At 34.7% G+C, this 24,984-nt stretch overlaps 2 protein-coding genes and 1 pseudogene across 6 annotated transcripts in view; 2 read left to right on the top strand and 1 right to left on the bottom strand.

Annotated features, from left to right (window-relative positions):
• Nucleotides 1–3,372, bottom strand: part of LOC149801175 (kinetochore protein NDC80 homolog) — an 83,284-nt gene extending 79,912 nt beyond the window's left edge. Inside the window, exon 1 of one of the 2 annotated variants that reach the window (XM_089955205.1) lies at nucleotides 3,260–3,372. The gene's annotated coding sequence lies outside the window, so the exon portion shown is untranslated. Of the gene's footprint in view, nucleotides 1–3,048; nucleotides 3,117–3,259 lie in introns of those variants that run through there. The other variant, XM_089955204.1, reaches the window with a different exon arrangement.
• The window catches only part of LOC149801173 (TGF-beta-activated kinase 1 and MAP3K7-binding protein 3-like), a 77,166-nt gene continuing 55,494 nt past the window's right edge, over nucleotides 3,313–24,984 (top strand). Inside the window, exons 1-3 of one of the 3 annotated variants that reach the window (XM_089955203.1) lie at nucleotides 3,313–3,457; nucleotides 17,708–17,834; nucleotides 22,066–23,713. In XM_089955203.1, coding sequence (XP_089811329.1) covers nucleotides 17,730–17,834; nucleotides 22,066–23,713 — 1,753 coding nt within the window. In that variant the 5' untranslated portion in view covers nucleotides 3,313–3,457; nucleotides 17,708–17,729. Of the gene's footprint in view, nucleotides 3,458–3,489; nucleotides 3,660–17,700; nucleotides 17,835–22,065; nucleotides 23,714–24,984 lie in introns of those variants that run through there. The other 2 variants (XM_089955200.1, XM_089955201.1) reach the window with 2 other exon arrangements.
• LOC149801174 (uncharacterized) lies at nucleotides 6,515–17,693 on the top strand (annotated as a pseudogene). Its single transcript, XR_016420585.1, has 3 exons — nucleotides 6,515–9,297; nucleotides 9,826–9,926; nucleotides 12,804–17,693. The product of XR_016420585.1 is annotated as an uncharacterized LOC149801174 (transcript).

Genomic DNA, 24,984 nt, shown 5'->3' with positions numbered 1-24,984 from the left:
TCTGCTCTTCAAATCATTAGATGCAGTTTAATAATATTTGTAGAGATAGTGCTATCAATATTTTTTATTACATTTACATATAAAAATGAAACATGCATACTAGATGCAGTATAAGTAAATTTAATCGTCAGGTGAAAATGATTTAGGCGATCAATCATTTTTTCAGATCTTCAGTTGAATGCTTCCGGATCATAAACATGTCATCTAAAAATCATAATTCGTATTATTAAATTGAAAATATTTATTTTCCAAGATAAGTTTTTATTATTTTACAAATATCTTCGCTAGATAATGTGCTATTATTAGGATTGTTATCAAGAAACTATTTGCACGCTTCAATACCATCTGCATGCGGAATATTGGCATATAGTGATGTTACATCTAATGATACCAGGATTTTAATTATCAGATAGATGTGGAATAGACTTGGACTTTTTAATGAAAGTAGTTGTATCTTTAATGTATGAAGGAAGTGATTTCATTAAAGGTTGTAAAACACTATCAATAAATTTGGATAGGTTTTCAGTATATGAATTACAACCTGATATAATAGGTCGTCCTGGAAAATTTAAAGGTAAATTATGGTCAGAATTTTTATGAGTTTTGGGTAATATGTGGAACTGAGGCAGATGTATGTTAAGAGGGAAAGTATCAAATTCCTCACATATGGAATTATTATTTTTAGTGATCTCATTAGTACATGTTGAAATTTTTTATTTAATTTCTAACTGACGTTTAACTTCTTTAACATAATCATCTTGATTCACAATAATAATAGTGTTTGACTTATCATCCTTTTTAATCACTATACTGTCGTCATTCATTAGATTATATACAGACTTAATTTCATCCTTATAAATATTACTATGATATTGATTTAATTTAGTTAATATCTCTTTTGTGATTGCGTGTATATGTATATATATATATATATATATATGTGTGTGTGTGTGTGTGAATCTTGTAAAAGATGACTTAATTGTGCTATAAAAAGGTTATATGAGTGACAAGTTTTGGGATGACTTCTCCAACCAATCTATGGCGACTTCTCCAGATAAGTGGGGGCGAGTTCTTCGCATACCGACGTAACTTAGAGAAGTGCAAGCAATGGATAAATGCTCTCACTTTCTGTCTCTGTCTCAATGTTGTTTCATATGGCAAATATTGTTCACCAACATCGTCTGGTATATCTTTTAATATTATCACGCAAGCCATTTTCACAGAATGTTTGTCGGAGGTTAAGATGTTGTCATGTGTTCGGTAGGCGGAGCGATCTACCTTCTGGCATAAGGTCAATTTCATGAATAGTGGGAACATTTTACATGATAACCTGCACAAAGGAAACCATTTGGCTTTTCTTTTAAATTATACGTTATTGGTAAGAAAATTTGATATGGCTCAGAGAATATTTTCATGAAAAATCCACAAAATGTGTGGATCAGGGAGTTTCACATGGGGGAGGTTTTATTTATATATCTAAACATAGAATGTGCCAAGAATATTGTGGTACTTATCTTTGTTTCGTGGGAATAGGGTTGTATTATAACCTACCCTCCATCTCATCTTTAACCGAAAATGTGTCAGTTCTCTCCCTTGAGCACCTGGTAGAGGTAGCAACCAGTCTCACATTTTATCAATAAAGTATAAAGAAATCTGTGATAACACGAGATAACCATATCAGTATAATAAATAGACATATTTATAGCACATTAAGGTGATTTTTGTAAGGTACTTGACTGACAAAATGTCAGACTCCTTTGGTAGCAACTATATACTCAATGAATATAAATATCGTCGCTACTGCTACCTGTAACCAGCAGTTTGTTTTTATCACTGCTACAAAATAGTATAAAACCTGCTTGATACCTTTAGATATGAAATGAATGTAGTAGTAAAACAGATTAATACAAATTTATACTTGTATCTTCACAGATGATAAGTGATTGTTTTCTGTTTTAAGAATACCCCCCCCCCACCCGTAATAATTTAAAAGAAACTTTTGAAGTTTTTAAGGTTGCAGCTCAGGCTGATGTAGCATCCATGCCCCCTGCATAAACATCTTCATTTGTGCTATTTTATTGTTATTCTACACTGTTTAAAAAATAAGTTACTATTGTTATGACCAAAAATGCCAGCACATCCAACTATGCAATAAAGCAAATGCAAAATACATAAAGAAAAAATATATACAGTACTGCATTTAACTTTCACAGGAAATATTAAAGAAAAAATAAATATTTTATGTAAACTTCCAGTCATAAAAACAATATGTTTAGATGAATCAGTCTAAACAAATTCTAATACATGTAGGCAATTAAAAGGAACAAATACCTGGATTATCTTGTTATGTTGTCCTTATAGATTTCTTTTGAAAAGGCAGATGTTACCAATCCCTTTTGTTTTTTACATGTACATGAATAAAACATGAATATAAACAAGCTTTACACATAATACGGTTTTTGGATGATATACATTCATAACTGTATATTCTGAGTAATTAAGGCTGCAAATTCAGGTTTGGCAGAGGCACATTTCCACAAAATGTTCTTTTATATACCACACACATTTGTAAATTATGCCCCAAGAAGAGTCTAGTTATATTCTTTAGTGACTGCTTCATTCATTAAACCCAAACAACTTTCCATTTCTGGATTTGTTTTCAATATATACACTACATAAAATGTCCACATTTTAGAGAATTCTTTTTCTTTTCAGACAAAAAAAATAAGTTGTTTGCACTTGCTATGACCAAAAACCATGATAAGGAGTATACTTTATTTGTTAATCTGTTATTTCTGATGCTTTGAACTTCTCAAAAATACCAGATTTATCAACCTAAGATGCAAGTTTAAATTTGGCCTGTTATCCCTAGAATCAAGCCGTAATTTTGTCCGAAATCAGTTGATGATGACAACCGCTGATACAAACCATCAAGATCCTAAGGTCAGTTTTGTAACTATATTAGTTTACACTGTTTCTGTCTTTTGTAAACTATTGGCATGCATCAGCTTTTCCCATAAAGATTCGCTTTGTTATGAACTAACTCACTAAATTGGTTCCAGCATCTAATTTTATTTTTGTTCAATCTTGAAATCGCCGCCAACCATATTATGCGCATGCGCATACAGAAATAGGCATGTACTATATTAATTAATATTTTATTTTATATTTTATGCCTTCAGAAAGGTTTCGTTTGATGAATGAGGTCCCAAAAATGTCATATATAAAAATTGAGATCAAATTATTTTTTTATACTTACCTACTTCCTTCCGTCTAAGACCGGTGAATGCGCATGTCTCAAATAGCTGTCCGCCATATCAGCGAAAATATTATTATTTGCAATTTGTAACATCCAAGTCCACTTTCAGAGGGTTTTACATCCTATCCGCAACCTGAGTGCACGACAGGATCCTGTATAATGGATATATGTGTGAACTCGCACTCAGGTCACTTCGAGGTAGTTATTGGACTTCCTAGAAGCACTGACAGGTTACCTGCTAAGGTGGCTTCCTGTCGGGTTGCCAGTTTCCTGATTCTGACATAGTCACTATGTGAACCTATTTTTAGTCATGATAGCAAATCCAGTGATCACCGACATTATCTTTGGTCCAGGTGTCTGTTATTACGATTGATTAACGCGCAAGCAGTTGGTATTTTGAGTAAGTCCAGAGTTTTTAAGTTCTGAATGGCAGGAATTCCTGACGGCAAATTGACAGCATTATTGGTATTTAGCATTTTCCATGTCACATGATATGAACAGTTTCTCTTTCTAAAGTCTATTATGATTAGACATCAGCATATAACAAAGACCTGCCATTTTGCCGTTTTGTTAAAATATCGCTGCCATATTACAGTTTAAAAGGGTATTCTAATTTCTCAATATTTGTACCGAAGGTGCTGTAAGTTTGAGATCAGCACCACTCTAGGGTACATGCTTTGTGAGTCGTTTAAAATATTTGTTCTTGAATGAAGGGTGTATTGAACATAAGATATATGCTTGTGGTTTCTTTATGGGAAAGTCAAATTTATATTTTTATTTATGTTTACCCCAACTGCTGAAGAACAGTCCTTGGTAGAGTAATCAGGTTAATGTTGGGATGCTGCATGATTTTTTTTAAATTCCACTTTCATAGAATATATATTATGTTGAAGACATTGATTGGCAACTCATTTTCAAAAGTTTTTTCCATTGTAGTCTATTTTTATTTTAATGGAGGTAATGTATTTTGAAGTTTAACCTTTTAAAACTTAATGGTTTCTATTTCCAACTAGTTTTAAGGTGATTATTGTTAAATGATTAAAAAGCAATAATGATTAACAGTAGACATTATTTTTATTATATACACAAGTAAAAGAATTGTTCAATGCAATCTCCCTAATACAAATAACTGTTTTGAAATAAAACATTTCAATTGATAGGTGAAAAAATCAATTTTGAAGGGCACTGCTAGTTTCTGTAATGAAACTACTTGTTCCAGTATGGGGAATCTACTCAGTACATAATATAACATGGGGTTTTTAGAAGCCACATTTTCACATGACTGTTTGTTCTGCAGTTAATAATGTGATAACATTTCCAGTGTAAAGATGTCAGAGTTTTAGGATAAGTCAACTGGGTACCAGTCAATCCTAATATCAGTTAACCTGGGTACCCACTTAGAATGAAATTGTATTAAACCTAAACTGCTTTAATCTATATATTACATGCGATAATTACAGAAAAATCATTGAAAAAAGTACATTTATTTTCACTACTTACCTGGATCTGCAGTTAAAAGTTTTGTCATAAATCAACTAAATCCATGTGGATTAGTAAGAGAATAAATTTTATTAATTACTTATACACAACATTCACTTTAAGTGCTCTACAAATTCTGAATGCTTTATTACATCACTGTCAAATTTTCTTTAAATTGTTAAGTGCTATCAGTTTGTTCTTCTTTTGATGCAACATGATCTTCAGTTTCACAAAATCCCTCTCTAATATTTTTTAGTCATATAACATCCATTAGTCACATTGATAAAGCCCATTTCACTTAATATTTGGTGCCATGTTGTTTTTTTTTTAAAATACGGACTGGTCTGCTGCATAAATGAGTATCAAATTATGATGAATCTGTGACGCATGTTTCAAATTCAAGAAACCTATCAATTTCCTTGGAAATGTGTCATATACAGTTAATAAATAAAAAATAAGGAAACTGTTTGACATACAAAGCCAAATGGCCGCACGTGCTGAAAATATAAGATCATTAGACAGAGATCTATGATGGATAATTGTCACATGACACGAGCCTTGAACTGTACTCTTTATTAGGTGTCTTGCTCACTCCAAACACTGCCAGATACAATCTTTGATCTTTTTTCTTTATATACATTTTATTTAATTTTATATATATATATATATATATATATATATATATATATATATATATATATATATATATATATATATAATGTGTGTTCTCCTATTTCCCAGTATTCATATTTGCATTTAATATTGGATTTAAGCAATACTTTATTTTCAAGTATAAAATTTTCAGAGTTATTTTGGCCATACAGCTTTAAAAGACAGTAAAATTATTATAACAAGATTACATTACTATAATTGCAAGTTACTAAAAATGCTTAATCAACTACCCTTAATCATTTTTTAATTTTTTATTTTTTTATATTTTACATGTGTGTTTTCTAAAAGTTCACAATAATGGCACTTTCAAAGATTCTAAACGTGCTTGAAACAACCCCTGCACCATGTACATGAGGGTAAATGCACACATATCTTAAGATTACACTGTTCATCCTTATTTCTTTGTTGTGGATAAAACATTACCATAAATATTCATACACATGACACTAAAATGCCTAAAATTACAGACATGGGTCCTTTATAGTAGGTACATGAACTAAACCGACACAGATGTGAGTGCATCTACTTTTAGAAGGATGAGTTTTTAATATGTAATCAGTCACTTTATATAGCTTCATTACAACAGTCCATTGAAAGGAGTGCAAATTTATGGTTTATTTATTTGCCTACATACCGTATTTTCCCACCTGTAAGTCGATGCAGAGTATAAGTCAAATTTGGCAAATTTTCTATCCTTCATCCTTATATAAGTTGATGCTGAATATAAGACGAGGCCAGATCAACCCTATGGATTGTTTTTCACATCGTTCCACGCAGCGTCACGAATTTTATCCTACCTGTTACTGTAACCTTTCTAGTCAGGATCATTAAATGTAAAGAATTTATTTCACTAGAAGTATTTTAAATGTATTATGTACTTTTAGCTACATATAATGATGCTGACCCAAAAATTTATTGAGTTACAGATAGGGTAAAACTTGCAATGCGGTGTGGAATTAAATGATAATAACTTCCAGTTTCATAAATATTAAAAGTATCACTGTATGCAATTTCAGATTACCATCAATAGGGAAATTGCATCATTAATACTAAAATGCATTTTCGGGGCGGGGGGGAGAGATACAGATAGAAGGATGCATATGTATTCCATCGCATTTTTCTTTTCTGCACCTCGTGATCAAAATCAAATATGGTCTGATAGAGAGATAGAGTTGAACTCTTTGTGGATTTTTGTTCTTTTTTTAACTTATTGCCCCCATGTTGCTCAAGCTTTTGTCAAAGAGAGAAAACATTAATAAATGAAACAGTACATGTAAACTATGAAGATACATTAGGTTACATCCCAAGAATGACCATTTTGCATGCTAATTTTCTTTGCAAGTATAACAACCTTTTCATTCCCAGTAATTAAGATCTTGTTTTAAGTGCATGTACTCTTCCTGTCCTTAAGTGGCAACTGTTTTTGATCTTTGCTCATGCTAGATGTACTTTAAATTGCTTTCAATTCTCATTTCCCTATTAGTAGTCTTGCTAATCTGATCTGGTCTGCAGAATCTTGACCTCAAACAGGTGTTATCTTGGAATGACTTAATACAGCCATAGCATATTTAATTAGCATGTAAATACCACTACAAAGCCATGTAATTCTTGTGATAATAATAATAATAATAATGAGGACTTTGTATAGTGCCTAATCTTTAGAAGCTCTAAGTGCTTTACAACATTAGACAACACCTATAAGATAAAAAACATATAATGATATGATTACAAAAACAAACGCCATGAAATTAGAAAACATTAAACATGCTGAGAATATTTAAGGTAGGAAACATTATTAGGTCTTTAAGTTTGTTCTTGCAGTCGAAATAAGTGAGTTTTGAGAGCCCTCTTGAATGTGATCTTTGTGTCTAAGTTCAGTGGGCAATTCATTCCACATTGCTGGGCCCTGGAATGCAAAAGAATGACTTTAAATATGACTTTATATGTGAAGAGATTGTGTATGAACAAATATAGGATAAATATGATAAAGTGATTCAAATGACATAAGCCATATATAAGTAGATTCGGAGTGTAAGACAAAGCTAAGATAACGTAAGTGAAAACAAAAATGAGAAGGAATAGCTTAACTAGTGGTATTATTTGATAATAGAATATGGTACTGCACTTGTACACAAGTAAAATCGGTCATAAGGTAAGTGAACAATACAGATTTACAGTCATGAAGATATCAGACTGTCTATATAAGACGAGGCAAGATCAACACCTTGCATACAGATTATTTGATTATCAGGTGCAAGAAGATTGTGATGGAATATGTCTTTGTCATGGTTATTCATCTTCTAACTTGTAAATTCTAATGCACATATGTGTAATTAAATTTAAACAACATATATTACAACATACATTAGTGAATGCTGCTTTAGTGCAATTACATCTGATCTATGTTAATTTTTAATACTGACATTTATGTGATTGTTTAAAATACTCGCTGTGGGATCCTATATTTGTTCATACACAATCTCTTCCCTAAAATGAAATACTTTTTGCACATTATTTTTCGTACTCTTGGAGAATTATTTTCCATACAAAAAATATGATAAAGTGATTCGAATGACATAATCCATATATAAGTAGATTCAGAGTGTAAGACGAAGCTAAGATTTTCTGGTCAAAAAGTATCGTCTTATAGGCCGGCAAATACAGTGCTTGTATTAATTTTAGGCATTGATTAAATATTATCTGCTTCGCAGCTTTTTCTGTAATTTCACAAATATGAGTCAAGTCAGAAAACAACTTTGACCTTACAATGCTTCTCGCGAATACCACATCATAGCATTGTACCATATATTTCTGACCTATATATTTGCATGTAAAGTTAAATCTTAAATAACAATCCATGTACCTAGGCTTTGCTTTCTATGCATTGTATATTTATCTGAATATATTTTGTCGATGATTTACGAAAACAGAGTCAAATAAATTGGTATTTCCCAGACATAGAGATGTCTGCCATTATTTACCCATTACTTGTACGCTTACAGTTTCAATGTAATTTTATGGCAAAATAGTTTACATGTGACAGTTAAAATATCCAGATCACCGATTTGTTCTTAAAACACAAATTGCTATAAAAACACATGGCTGTGAATGTGCACGAGTTTGTCATATTAATTGATATCAAAACTAGGCCTAGCTACTGATGGCTTGATGAATACCTTTTGCTACAACACTAAAACTAACCTGGCTAAGGCAAGGGGGCATCTCAGAAGGTATGGTTAGTCAATGTACCTCTAAAAAAAATTACAGGGTGAAGTCGTTCTAACTTTAACAGAAAAAGGTGAAGTTTACATTTTCTTAGGCGACTTTTAGTCACCCACTTTGCCTGGTAGCATGACCCCTGCCCTATAGCTAATTTTATTACCCGTGTAATTATGAACAGGCGTACCAGGGTTCCTACTGACACCTTTATTCCTGTGTTGGTATTCAATAAAACACTTTGATGCATAGATATTCAACTAAATTTTACTTGGTGCTGTAATTGACCTATTGCCACTTGTCAATCTTTCTGAACAATTAACCAATCAGCGAGTGCTATTATACACACCTCCAGGCACTGTTTACGTCCACCAGTTTCCTCCAACAAGTTGCTTCAGTCGATATTGACCCAGCTATTTGATATATTTACAAATTTCGCAACGGTTCAACAATTTTTCGATTTATAATGGTGAAGAGGTGTCAATGGGGGCTTGGCAATTCTGATAGTCGTTATCCAGATTGTCAAAATGGAGAAGTTAAGTTTATTCCCTTCCCGAAACCAAGACGTAACTTAGAAAAGTACAAGTGATGGATAAAGGCATGTGGTCAGCCACATGATCAGCAGAACGTGGACACAGCTGATGACAATTACCACGTTTCTTTGCACAAAGGTATGTAAATAGCATGTCCTTATGTTAGTTTAATATATTTTAATATAAAGAAAATAAAATCTTTAAAAGAAACAACAGAAAACCGATCATGTGTGAAGCAAGTACTGAACCCCTAAAAAATATAATCAATTGTGTGTGGAATATAGCAAGCCCTATATCGTGCTCATTTTAAAGTTTGAACATTAACATTTTAATTTTTTTAATTGTATTCACTATTGCATACTATATACATTGACTATGTGGCTTTATGTGTTTGGAGGAGTGTTAGTGGTTGGAGAGAGGAATGAAATAAAGTGAATAAATCTATATGCCTTCTGCTGTGTGTATACAGGTATGTCTAGATGCATACTATTATAACTGTGTTCCTTTTTAAGAGGCCTGCAAGATAGATTAGTTCAGGACATTGTGTCACCTTTTTAAAATAAAAAGATCATTATTACCATTATTCATTGTATTACAATAAAGAATACAATCAGAATTTTAGCACTTTATTTGAATCCAATGAAATCAAAGTCCTTGTTATTTCAGTTCAGAAAATGCTGAACTATGTCTGGCTGTTGCTGATGCAAGTCAAGAGAATGATGACAGTCTGCAGAAAGATGACACTCTTCAGGAAAATTATAATCATGGTACATGTTATTTATCTTTGTTTCATTTCTTGAACTCATGAAAAGTGAATGCAGAACACAACTCCAAAATACCTGTCATCACCTTTTTATCTGGCAAAATCCTCTGTATGTGGAGGTCCAGTCTTGTGTATGTGACAAAATCAAAAAATTTTGCACCAATGACTAACAACTGGCCTTGCACTTGAAACCAGTGGGTATGATTCCTTTTGAGTACAATTTCTGAAGAAATAGTGTGTCCTTCTCATATGACTCTAAGGCATCAGCAATCGTCCAGTCCCATATAGAAAATAGACACTTCACTTCCAGAATTCCAGACTGCCCACCATCACATATTTTTCCATCTAGTGATGCACCCAAGAATGGAAATAATGGGTTCACAATCAACCCACAGTCATGTATATGATTATTTGTCTTCATGTACATAGCTTTTACCACCTTTTCACTGGAAATACCATAACTTGTGGCAATTGATTAAAATGGCTTTGGCTTAAAAATACAGTGTGACCCCACTATAACACGGTAGTTGGGAGCCATAGAACCTGACCGCATTATAGACCGAACTGTGTTATAAGCAACCAGGTCAGTTAGTTGAAGAAAATGTACCCGAAAAAATGGGTGGGTGGGTAGGTAATATATGCAGGTGGTAAAATACGTGCTTCATTGGCACAGTTACCATCATAAATTGATGCATATTAAATGAGAAATACAACTATAGTGAAAATAGAGAAGACATGTATAATAGTTTATTTTATTTAGAGAACCATGAATCCTGTATATATATATAAATGTCTAATGTATAGCATGAATAGAGTATTAAAATCGTGTACTCACCTGCAAACATTATCATGTACATTGAATCCACAATACAAGTGATTCCATCGAAAACATGGACACACTGACACAGCTTTAAAATATTCATTAATTTTGTAACAGGTCATATTGGTCTGAATTCAGTGGAAAAACATAGCACAGTCACGTAACGAATGACGAAGCACATTTACTTTTAAGTACGTTCCAAGTCGTTGAACGTTAGTTTGCATTTTCAGCTGCCGTTGGTAGTGTTTGTAAGCATAAACGTTTTCCCTACAAAAAGGAAACGTCCACAGCACAGTTAACGTGTTCCAGTCACATTGGAAAATGCAAAAAATCCATCAGATTCCGTCACTTTTATTTAAGTTTGGTACTGACTTGCTTTGAAGAAAAGTTCTTTGGTGTTATTGAAAGATTGTAGTCAGCTTTCTTTGATGAAGGGTGCATGTGCTAGTAAAGTCACCGCTAACAGACAGTTTTGGAGAACCAGACAAATGCCCATTTCTTATTGTGGCAGCAACATCAAATAATTGTATTGCATGATTGAGACTGGTATTTTTTCCATTTGCTGAGTGCGTTTTCATAACAATCAGTGCTTCAAAGGTAATCTGTTTCCTTTGAAATTTCAGCAAACTGTTTTATATAGGTACATTTTTAAAAAGGAATTGGCCGTCGTTTGAACTACTCTAGTAACTGTCCCTCCATGCCTGTTGAATAAACCAATAAGTAAGATGTACTTTTTTTTAAAAAATTGTTACATTTGTGGTAGCAGTGTGATGCTGCCTTCCATGCATGCGTCTGAAAATTAACAAAGTGTCAACGGATGATAGAGACACAGGTGTTCTGATGACAGAGATTATTACAGAAAATGTTGAGTGTTCTGAAGGATTTAATTCTGAGTGAAAAGAAGAGGAATCTTACTTACCATCCACATACAAATGTCAGTCTTTGTAAATATATTAATTACTAGCGAGTGGCCAAAAATTGATTACAAGACAGTGCCCTGTCGAGTTGATCGCCGTTACCAGAAATGTCAACAACAAAAAAGCGGATATTTCACAACATACAGAACCCATGCTAGAGGTCAAGATAAGCAGATTGTGATATAACAGTACTCTTTAGATGTCAATATGAACAAAGAATTTGTTTATGTAACATTTTATAAATTTCAGTGCATTTTATAACCAGTTTGCGGCTGCCTTTCATGGGGTCTCTGAATTTCTGCACTCCAAACCAATGGTTGTATATAAATGTTTAAACAGCCAACAATGTTGCCAATAAAGAAAATCGCCACACGGTATTTTTTGCAGCCAATAAGAAAAAAAATTCAAGTTTGTGACATTGGCAAAGACCTACGCGATCACAGAATAAACTTTTTATTATTTTCCGTACTTTTAAGAAGAAAAGAAAACCTTTTTCGTGTACGAGAAAAATGCATATAAAATTTCAGGAGCCAAGCCATGATCATCTTGTATTATTCATACGTGATATCTTTCCCAAAATGATAATAAACTTTTTACGTTTTTTCCATACTTTTGAAGAAAGAATTTTTTGTGCACAAGAAAAATACATGTATATGAAATTTCAGAAGCCACACCAAGATTGTTATATCCAAATTCGTGTTATAACGAAGCACACTATAGCAGGGTCACACTGTACTATTCAAAAATTTATCTGTCATACATGCTTTTCTTAGCATAAATCTTCCAAAGTTGGATGCATTTATTCTATTTTTTCTCTCCTTGTACCACTGGTCACAAACATTCTGGTCCCTTGTGTTCCTTTCTATCAATATGGCTTCTTCCTCCAACAAAGCCAGACTGGACCACTTGTCAGTGTTTTCCAACACAGAAGAAGGTATCTTAATATCTCTTTTTTTGTGTGGAAAGTCCAGATCTCCGCAGTCTGTATTCTTTTGTCCTGGAACTTCTACAGCTTTTATTAATGGGATCTGAAAGTGGACAGTTGGATAACTGGCATTAATGACTAAGCAAACTGAAAATTTAAGTTGTACAAATTTTCTTGTGCATTGTAGAATATCTGAATAGGTAAACTTTCTACTTTCAGGTGTATCAACATTGGGTCTCCTTGCTTTAGCTGCAGAGAACAGAGCATTGACAGAAGTTTGCTCAGCAAGTACTTATTAATGAAGAACTGAGGCGTGAAAGTACAAGAGTGGAGAAAAAAACAAGCGAAAAAATGTCTGAGGGAGCTAACATTGAATAAATGTACTTTAGCAACAGTGAGGGATAGCCATGTTAAAGACAACTTTAAATTCTATACTGAATTTATTTATGAGCAGTTTATGAACATTTTCAAATTCCTTGTGCCAGATGAATTTGAAATATCTCTTAGCTTTCCAAGGACTATAACCAGCATTCAAAACATGCCTTTGGAAGATAACTGCTCTGACACCAATTAAGTTACGGTTGAATTTTGACTTCAACATTTAGCCAATTTGTTCCATATATCACAACAGGGTGTTGGTGTCGTTTTCCGAGCATTGATCAACTACATGCTTTACAGATTTGGTTCAGGTCCTATCTGGCCTGACAGAGAAGTGTTATTGCAACAAATGCCAGTGAAATTCAAGGAGGACTTTCCAACAACCTTTGCAATTTTAGATAGTACTGAACTCGAAATGGAAAGGCCTAGTGCACTGAGAAGTCAGAGTAAGTCAGAGTACAAGTCGGCAACAACCCTTAAAGGCCTTGTTGGAATTGAATCAAGAGGACCTTTCATTTTTATATCTATGTTGTTTTCCGGCTCAATTTCAGACAAAGAAATTACTACACAGTTTGGTTAGCTTCCATTATTACAACAGTTGCTGGACTGTGGAAAACGAAAAAGAGGTGATGGGATGATGGTAGATAAAGGCTTTTTTAATTCAAGATGAAATTGAAGAACTTGGACTAAAACTCACAATACTTCCACTTGCACCAGGTGGAGGTCAGATGTCAGCAGCATTGACTAAGAAAATTGCCACACACCGTGTCCATGTGGAACGAGCAATCTCAAGGGCAAAAAAGTTTTAAATTATCGACAATAGACTCGACTTCGGTTTGTTTGCATGTGTTTGGTTTTGTTGCTGTTTCTTGACTGGCTTTATGCCATTACTCATTCAAGACTAACACATGGATAAAAAGCAGAAAGAACAAGAACTTGTAAATCATTGCTTAAATGCATTGCCACAATCATGTTTTTGACTGAAGGAAAGATTACTCTTTGTATTATTATGAAGAAATAAATATTGACAAAAATCTACAAGCTTTTTTCATTTCTTTTGCTTGTACGAGTTTTATATGCAGCAGCAAATACCTGTTGTCTTCAAACAATGCAGTAAGTGTCTTCCGCTTTCCTGTTTTTGTTCCCTGGTTTGGAGATGACCATTAGTCAAGATTGGCTCAGCTTTTATCTTTGCACCTCTCAGTTTGTCCCATTGTTGAGTGAAGGTTGTGCAGGTGCATCTTTAAATCCTTCCAAAATCCAGTCTTTGAGGGTCATTAAAAGTGCTAGAACATGGGCACATTGACCAGACACTCTGAAAACATCACACTAAGAAAACACGAATCCACTAGTCTGACAAAATGAGATCAGGTACATACATGAAGGTCATTATATACATAAAAAGAACTGTATATACATCGTCTATTGCAGTCTAATTCATGCTCCTTTAATAATTTTACCACTTCAGCAATAGTAAGAATACATTTTAATATGTGTACCAGTGAAATTGAAACATTTATTTGCCAAATACTAAACAAATCTGCAACTCTACATGCTACCCAGGTCTGTACAGACTGTAGTGTACATGTCCACAACATAATGCATATACTGTAGCACTGAATCAGCCAATTGACAACACAGCCACATTGTTACCAAAACCAGAATACACAGGATACTCCTGTTTAAAAAGCAGCCTTTATATAAAAATAAAAGCAAATATATAATCGAAAGGGTTCTGATACTTACCCTGATTTACATAGAGCTTCAGTAACTCATTTCTTTGAAGTATCGATTGCCATGATAGTTTTATGTGGTTCTTCGCTCTTGCGCTGGCTCCTAAATGCATTTTACTTAAATTTCTTCATTCCTGATACCAAAAAGCTTCACATCATAAACATAGGAACCTTTACTAAATGCTTTCGCTTTCTGCCTTTTTCTCATTGTTGTTTCATAGGCAAATATTGCTCACCAGTGTCATCTGGTATATCTCTTAGTGTTAGCACGCCCACCATTTTCACAGAATGTTTGTCAGAGTTTAAGAGGTTGTCAGGTCACATGATCGGTAGGCAGAGCGATCTACCTTCTCACTTAAGGTCAATTCCTGTGACACTAAAACTATTCTTTATGTATTATACCACAGGTTTTGAAAAGCCATGTTTTCTGATGATAAGGTTTATTTAAAAAAATACTTAGGTGATAAGAGTGATTTTTGTACTCTTAAAAGTACGCCACAGTTTTGTATATACGCTAACTAGTTACAATAAATCAATTGTGTGACATTGAGTTACACTGTTTCTAACTTCATTTCTATGCCAGAAGATGTACAAATATTCAAATATCTGATGAATATTCTTGTCTTAATTATTATGATCAGGCAATTACAGCAAGCAATGTATCCCCTAGGGGTGCTAGATTGAGAGTAAAATGTCCATTTGGTGCAGGAACTGGGGATCAAACTGAGTATATATAAAAATAATAAAACAGGTGCCATGTTAATATGATATTGCATTTGCAGTAGACAAATGAATTTGTATTTGACTGACCTGCTTATGTTTTCAAGCCATCACATTTTTTTTCTCCATTTTATAAGACTTGTAAACCTATTTAGCTTTATTTGACTAAAGCATTGCTAGTATGATTAACAAAACCCATTTGTTGTGTTCATTATTCTATGCATATCTTGGTTGCCTCTTTAGATTTTCGTGCCATCATGGATTTGATTAGCTCTGCACCAGTTTCATTTATCCACAATAGCCCAAGTTCTCCACCATGTACAGTTGTCAAACTGTGGATGGCATATACTTTCGGAGGGAAGAATCTTTTTGATTTGGTGGTTATGGCGTGAATGATTAAGGTCACTGTAACTGAAAGAAGAAAAATGGTTTCTGCACAATAATTCCAGTTGTCCACGGTTACCAGTCTTTGTGGATGGTTTACATGAGGTAAGGGAGAATGCTATTGATTTGTGGGTCTAAGGTTGCGGTGAGTGAAGAACAATATTTCTGCATTCAGGTTTCAGTTATTGATCATGTACATCCACCAGAGTTTGTGGATGACTTACACTTTTGGGTAAGAAAGAAATCTGTTGATTGGGGATAATAAGGTCAGAGGTCAAGGCCACAGAATGAAGGAAGAAGAAAGTTTTTGTGTAATATTTGTTCTAATCCATATGCCTGGAACAAAATTTCTATAGAGCTTACACTTGAGGTATCAGTGCACAAAGAAAACAGTTTTTAGACACAGCCCCATTGCTGATGACTTAAATAAACACTTTGAGCCCTAACTGCAATTCCACAAGCCCGGAGTACAATTTCCACGTGCCCCAAATTTCCCTTGATTCAAGGCAATAATACGTAATAACTTTTGTTCTTGTACACACATCTAGCATCTCTCTGATTTGCCATTAATGGATTGTTCCACATCCTGATCCTACCTATGCAAATTAGCACAATGAGCTCACCCACTGCAGTCTTCAAATACATCTCACTAGCTATTGTCAGCTATTTAAGTAATATGTGAAATGTTGGTATATACTTGACCTTGTTGCCTTTAATTGCCGCTATTTAAACTTCCCAAGGGATAGTTATAATCAGCTCCAATCCTGACTTTTTACCATTTATTCATGTATAAGGCATATGCTGAATTTTTTTCTTTTCTATTTTTTATGTTTACTGAAGATTGTGTTTTCTTAAAATGCAACCATATAGGGGGTTTGGGAGAACAAAATCATATATTTAGCATGAGACACCATCCTTCAGTTTGTTAAAAATCAGATCTCAATTTCAAGTAGGAAAGTTGTGATCTGACTTAGATTGCACTGCTATGGCAGGTATGTCAACATCTTGAAAAAACGTTACATTTTTCATCAGTGTGATCCAAGTTTTCTCCGGCAAATTTGAATTTTTATTGTGACAAGTCTGACAGGCATTGCGCTTAGTATACAGAACAAGTCTGTTCTAAAATTAGAGGGGTTCTGGGCATCAGGCCATTAGATTCACTGAGCACTGGGTATGGAGGAGGCCAGTTGATTTTGGGGGTGAAAAGATAAAAAGTCATGTCACTGTGTCTCAAAGTAAATGGGTTTTGCAGAATAGCTTTTGTTTTGGAACAAGTTCCTTGATCAAACTTCGGATGACTTGCACTTTGTGAAATCATTGCAAGTCAGATAAGAACATAATGTCTTATGCACATTAAGTTTACTTAACATTTTTGCCATATATTTTCACTTATAAGATGAATCCTCCTGCACAGACCCATATCTGCCATCAAATAATGCATCAGCAGATCTGAGTCAGTGCAGTTTATTAGGTGTGATCAGTAGAGCAATCAATATAGACCATGATCTACAGATCAGGATCTTTGTTGTTTGCAGTTTGACTCGTTATATAAGCAAGTATACGGTATTTTTGAACCCTGTCTTTGAGACCCTTTAATTAATAACTGATACCCACTGGGCAATAGTCAACCACACCCTGCTATTGCCAGCATTGAAGGGTAGTAAGCATGGGGCAGACTTATAACATGACATCACTATGTATGTATGTATGTATGTCAGTATGTACATGATCTTGTGTGTACATGTAGTTTCAAGCTTGAAAATTAAGTTGGAGCCTGTCAAATTAATGTAATATTAGCTGTAAATGGGTTCTTGCTTATTAACACAGATGATTGCATTTACTTTTCAATTTGAAATTTTATTTACTACTTGGTAAATATGATTACAGTTTTTTTATTTTAGTTTTCAGCTGAAAAAAAGAAATCAACATAATGGCAACGATTGATGGAGAAATACTCAATGCACATCTTTACGTTGAATTGAAAACACGGTTTCCTGAGGTGCCTGATGAAATAGTTACAACTTACATGACACAGGTGAAGTCAGAACCCATTTTCATTGTTCTGCCATTTACTATTCAGTTAATGTGCAAGCAGAATCATTTGAGTATGTGTTTTATCCATTGTTTATGTATCCATCTTTTCCAGTTGACTTTTTCATACTTTTTCTTACAAGTTCTTTAAATTGATTCTGATTCAAATTCAGTGAAACTTAAAACAAGGCATCAGTAACCAGTTAAAGTTCTTACTCTCTTATGTTACGTGTTTAGACTCTAATAAACAGTGACAAAAGAAAGAGTGAAAACAACAAGCTTTGAAAAATTTAACAAATAATTTATTTCCCTGGACAAATGCTGTAAAAATGAAAAAAATAAGAACTTACAGTTTTAAGAAACAAATCCAAAAAGGATCCAAGAATAATCCACTAATTAAATTTTAGAAGTCCTAGTAGTGAAGTGTTCTAATGAATTCAAGTTCGAGTCCCCATGAAATATCCATAATGGAAGGCGACATACATGCCAACCATTATGCTTTTGGTGTAATCATTACGCTTTAAATTATGCCTTACGTGTATCAGTGTTCGGATTACGCGTTTTCAGTATATCCCCCTCCCAAAAAAATTAATAAGTTGATTTCTCATGCAAGTGCCTGTGGACGCCTCTACTCCATTCGCATACAAGCGCTTTTTGACACCTCTACACCATTCTCATGGAAGCGCCTTTTGATGCCTTCTGTAAACATCAGCCATTTTGAGCGGGTTTTCGTAGTGCCACCTTTGGGGGAAACCCCCCAGTTTGATACTACATTCATTGCTGCGGATGACCATTATGTCAGATCACATGGTCGCTGTTAATGCTCTGGTTGAAATCTGCTATTTAAAGTAACAGGGTCGTATTCTCCGCTCTCCAAAATGGAGGTTGCAGGTTTCATTCAGTACTTTTCATGGTTAGAATCACAACTATGAAAGCTTCAATAACTTAGGTAAAGGCTCTGATATTGATGTAGGCAGCAATTAGTTTTTATAAATTATCAAATTCAGATGACTTAATGATGTAGACGCAGCATGAGAAATGGCAGCTACGATTGGTCACGCGGCTTCACTGACTTGATGGTGAACGAATTCTCTCAAGATTTTAAAGCACATTAAAAAAAAATTCCATGAAAAATAATTACACAGCTATAACGATCAGACTTGACTCTTAAATTTATCCATGCATAATAGAAGTGTACCAGAAATGTAAAATAGTTTAAAATTGCTGTTAAACGTAATATACACTGCACTGTTTAACAGTTAACAGGCAGGCCTATGTGTATGGAGTCGAACAGGTAACAGGTTTTCTGTTTATAGCGCACTGCATTGGGTAATTCTGCTACATGTGTATCGAAGAGCTAAAAAGCCATACACCCTTTTTAGAGTCTGTGTAAGAGACTTTGACAACAAAAAGGGCAAAGTTAGAGTGATCTTCTTTCATTAACAGAATTAACAGTAGATTCCACTGGAGAAAACATTTTTTTATTTGCTTGATAATGTTTTGAATAAACATAACTGTGAGAGATTGTTAAGTATTGTTAACAAAAATAAAACTGAATTCAGATACAGGCTCAGTAACCCAGCTCTACTACTGTGCATAGCAATCATAGTCCCAGCTGGTACAAAGTGTTTTGAAATGCAATATGAGAGTCTTATGCTTTTTAAAGCTCAAAGTGTAATATACAAAAACTTTAAAAGTTAAAAGTCCAGAGGGATAAATAAATCATTTTGCACATATGCTCATTGAATTTTTATCATGTTATACGTGGATTACTATTTTTCTGCTTGGATTACTCTTTTTGTCCACTTGGATTACACTTTTTCTTCGCCAAGGGTTGGCATGTATGAGGCGATGATGTATACTGTAGTCAGTATGGTGCTGTAGCATCTACAGTTCTTTGTTATTCCACAGACACTATTATTCCGGTGTTTGAATTTTCGAATACATTTTACAGAAATGTCTTTGTACAAGAATTCTGTATGAGCACCCAAATATTTCCAGGAAAGAGAATTAATCTTTTAGAATCCAAATGTTTTGAATAAAAATTATAATATAACTCCAAACTGTCACAAACAGACACTTTCCAGTATAAAGTCAAAACCCAACTTATTAATTTCTCTATCGACATCAGTAGAAAACCTGAATACTGCGCAATTTCAGAAAACCCAGAATTGCAAAATAGAGGCTGTTTATATATAAAATCATGTACTTCCAGAATGACCTTGATAAAAACCAATCATTTTACTCCAAGAATAAAATAAAAATAAAAAGTTGTTTATTGTCTCAGTGATTTCTGAATCAAGGTCAGGAACTAAGTCAATAATAGAAACATTGTTTCTATTATTAGGTATTTATGAAAAGATTCAGGTCAAACTGAATTTTCTGGAAAATGTCAATTTCCTAGTAAACCAAATTACATTACATTGACATGCAATGAAATTAAAAATGAAAAAAATAAAAACTTACAAATAGACAATTAAATTAAATCAAATATACATAACAGCTCACTTTTAAATTAGGCCCAGCTGCAAGCGTCATAGACCCTGATTTACAATTGCATAATGTGCAGGCAGATCAATGTTGTTTGCTCATTTGATTACTAGTAACAGACTGCATCAACCCAGAACTGCAGGTGCATTACGTTATAGCAGATCTAAATTTATGCAGTTTGCAGTTGGATCTGACATAGAGATGTCTGGAAACAGCAAGCTTGCCTTATTTTAGCTGTATGATGTTGGTAAGTTGACTCATCAAATGAGGTCCTGGATGGCAGCAAAGACAACACTGTCCATAACTACATGCCTTGGAAATCCTCAGCTTGCATATCTTTTGCTTTGTTATGTTTTCGGCTTCTTTTCACCCGAAGAAAGGAATATTTATTAACTTTTCTATAATTTTAACATTTGATGGCTATGTAGTAATTAAGGTTACTTTAAATTCTATCCGGTACAGACAATACCAGACTTTCATCAGTACCCTAATTTCATGTACAGTTTTACCTAATTTGTCATGCTTATGTCAAAGTCAAGATAAAAAATAAATGATATGTCAACATTAGCCCTAGATCCCAACTTGAACAAATTCTTTATATTGACAGGCTGCCAGTTCTGATCCCAAGTTTGGTTTACATTTCTTTGATGTTGCTTCCAGTCTTTAAAGTTGACATTGCATTAACAAATGGGGATAAAGGTGGCCTTGTGCAGCGATTTAAGTGACACGCATCCTTTGTCAGAGTGAGCTGGTTACAGACAATACAAATAATGCACCCATCATCAAAAGAAGTCAACAGCAAACTTGAATAAAAGCAATGGAATCTGATCTGTTGTAACATTTTTCAAAGCTATTGGTGTTTGGAAAACCTTTAATGTGCCATGAAAGTTAATAATTCATGTTGATTTGGTTTCATTTCCCTTTGATTAGTGTCATCCCCTTGATAGCCTCAGTAGCTTGAGTAGATCTGTTGCCTCAGACCAAATTATAATCTAGTTTAATTAGCATGTAAATAAAAACTATGATGCCACATGCTATGGATGTAAATGAATATCATTGGATATTGTTTAGTCACATGTTGGTTGATAATGGGATTTAGATCAAACAAGGTCTACCATTTTTTATACACGTTTTCTAATTGGGTTTGACCAATACGTGTATTTTCTTACATGTGAACTATACTTGAATTATAGATTTTTCACATAACGTACATGACTCATTATGAATTTTGTAACACATAGGTAACAGAAATGCATGTTATCAGTATGCAAGAGTATTACACACTGGTTTTGTCTTCATTTAATCAAATTACCATTGCTTATTGTCTTGATGTGTAAGCCGTATTCTTGACGATTGCCCCTTACAGATCAAATTCACTTGCATGTGAATGAAAGACAAAAACTGCTTTTTTTTCCAGACCCTACTACCCACATTTATAGCAAGATCGCTTATGTTGACAATATTACCTTGGATGTTTATGTTGACAATATTACCTTGCAATCAAGATGTTGTGATGAATGAGTATGACTGTAAGGCTAAAGCCTTTTTAAAGAAAAGAAAAGCAAGCATTATTGACTCTCATACTTCAGATAGTTATGTGACATTCGTGTCCTGAGTTAGAAACATATAACACAGAGTTCGTTGAAAACCAAGAAACTGTAATAGCCAAATTGATGACTTCTTTTGTAGTTTATTTAAGTGAAATTTAAAATGTCTTTATTTTGAACGGTTTCTTTAACTTTCAGTTACGAAACGATAGAGACAAATGTATTGAGGGTCTTTCCAATGAGAGTCCAAAGTATTTATTTGGAACAACACCAGTTAGCAGTGATCAACTTGGAAACAGGTTTCAAGACATGAGTGTTCACTCCTATGAGCCTCGTCCTCGCAGTGACTCTTCCTCAAGTAATCGTAGTAATGCAAGCTCATGTAGTGCCTCAAGTTCCAAGGCCAGTAATTCATCATGGCCCCCCTATAACCCAAGCCATATGAATCAAGGACCCCGAGGGGTATCATCACAAAGTGACACTGAGACCCCCTCCACACCTGTGATAATTTCAGACCTCAATCAGTTCTCTGGTAGTCAGATGTCGAGACCAATTCCTAACATAGACTGCATTACAGCTGGTGCCTATGATGGAGGAAGGAGTGGCTTGGGTTATAGTGGTCATCAAGGGGGATCCACTATCTCTGCAGTAAATTCCTCTTCCCCAAAACAACAACCACAGCCACCGCTAAGACAGATCAAAGTGCAACACATTCAGACTGAAGACTCAACACGAGGGATAGGAAATATCCCTCCAAAACCAGCAACCAATCCTAGTATTCATTTTTCAACGGAAAATGAGAGATTGCATTATTTTGACCCAACAGTTGGTTCCTATGTGCCATTTCAGTATCCAAATGCATTTCATTCTTCAAATAGTGCACCAGGACTTAGCACTCAAAGTGGCTCGTATTATAATACAAACTACAGTCCAGAGGGCCCAGTGCATTCCCAGGGTCTTGAACTAACTGATTATCAAGTGCCTCAACACCATTCCCAGGCAACTATTTACATAAAAAGTCCAACAACAAGCAGTCCTTATGGTGGAGTTGGAAGATCTTTATATCCTTCAAGTTCAGCTGCACAGCAGCAGCAGCAGCAGCAGGGCCCATTATCTATGCACATCTTTTACAATGAACCTGGAGTGTCTCACAACCCAAGTTCAAACTATCCACCACGTCCCTCTAAGTCCCAGGAGCAACCACAGAGTCCAAAAAATTACCACAAGCCTCTTTTTGTGTCAATAGAAAGCACTGGTCCCGAGGGATCCAGTAAATCTTTTCAGTTTCTTAGAGAAGGGCCACCCTCAGAGGGTATTAGCAAACACATACAATTCTTTAATGAACTGGCTGTTGGAAATACAAGTGGTACTGTAGGAAGAGGCGGGCGGACAGGTGTGAATTATGCAGGGGATAGTGGAAAGGGGAGACCACTGGCTTCTAACTCATTGTCTTATAATCCTTCACCCCCACCCCAGCCATCTTATGTTGGTAGGCTGAACACCTCAGAAAGGCCAACAGTAATGACCATTCATAATGCCAATGTGATAAATTCTAGTCAGGGAGAAGCTGGATCTTCCCAGGTGTATTATCACTATCCACCATTAGAGAATGTGTGTCGTGTTCCGGGACACCCCCCAGTGAACCTAGTTAAAAGTGGAAGTGTTGATAGTGAATCTGGTTGTGTTGGTGCTGTTGGTTACACATCAGAGACAGACAGACAGAAAGGCGTCCACAGGTTTTACAATTCTCCTGTTCCTAGTCGCAGTGCTAGTGCTGAGTCATCACAGAAAGAACCACAGAGACCCCGTTCAGGTAGTCTCCAGGATGATCCAGCTTATACACAAGGTACAGTATTTAACCTTTGATTATTCAAAATTGCCTGCCTTGCATATTTCTTTCAATAGCAGGGAGTGGGATTTATATTGAAACAAGCTTTCTTCTAAAGTAACAGCAATAATTCTAACACATATTTGCTACATAATAAAAGCAGTTCTGTTCTCTTGTACAAAGTTCTGGTAAAGTAATATTTTTTGATAAAGCAAAAGCCACTGGTCACTCTTACTTATATTTGAAACTTCAGTGGGTTTAATTGGACTTGTTCTTAAATTTCATGTCTTCATCACTAATGGTTCAAAGTCAATGAAAGTTTCATGAGGGAATGCACCCCTTCAAATGTATAGGTCACTGCAACACATTTTATTCAGGCCAGTAACAGAGCTCCCTGTATTGAGAATCCCTGATTCCAGAACCACCTGTTTAGGTTCCTGTGGTTTGAGGATAAAAAATTGGGGTTTTCTATTTTTAAGATATTGCACAATGTATTATGATGTCCATCCATCTGTTACCATTTTATCTTCTGTCCATCCGTCTGTTACCATTTTACCTTCTGTACATTCATCTGTTACCAATTTATCTTCTGTACATCCGTCTGTTTCCATTTTATATTCTGCATAATAACTCCGGTTCTACACTGTCTGCATAGCTTGGATGACTTGCAGATGGAGGAACCCTCTCATTAGGGATTCAAAGGTCAAGGTCACTGAAAGAAGTCTGAAAAAGTGACTGTCAAGAAGAAAAATGGTTTCTACACAATAACTCTAGCACTCCACCGTCTGCAGGTAGTAAACATATTGGGTGGCTTGCACTTGTGGTATGGAAGAAAATAATCAGTTTTGGGGTCACTGCATCAAAGATATGTGTAATTTGGATGATTGAAGAAAAATGTTTTCCACACAATATCTGGAGTTCTCTGACATGTACAGTTGCCAAACATTGTGAGTGGCATGCCCATGGGATAAGGAAGAAGCCTATAAATTTTCAGGTCCAAAGGTCAATGGTCAGGTCACTGTAAAGAATTCAATAGGTTAGTAGACCAATGCCATTTCATTAAATGAAAGAAAATAATGGTTTTTGCACAACAAAGTCACCAAAATTAGCCTCAGATTCAAAAGGTGAGTTGTTACTCAAGCATGAAAAATTCAAATCCATGTATGGAAGGCTGGCTCACAGCAGTGGAGGCTGATATTTGTTTAAATGTTCTTGAATAAACAAGAAGCAGGTAAGGATACATGTGAACTCTATTTTTGTATTCTTCTAAAAGAAAAATTACATGTTTG

This window comes from Sinohyriopsis cumingii, chromosome 4, assembly GCF_028554795.1.
Source record: "Sinohyriopsis cumingii isolate HCF-2022 chromosome 4, ASM2855479v2, whole genome shotgun sequence".
Lineage (NCBI taxonomy): Eukaryota > Metazoa > Mollusca > Bivalvia > Unionida > Unionidae > Sinohyriopsis > Sinohyriopsis cumingii.
The sequence above is the reverse complement of the archived record's forward strand: the minus strand, read 5'-3'. Positions and strand labels throughout refer to the sequence as shown.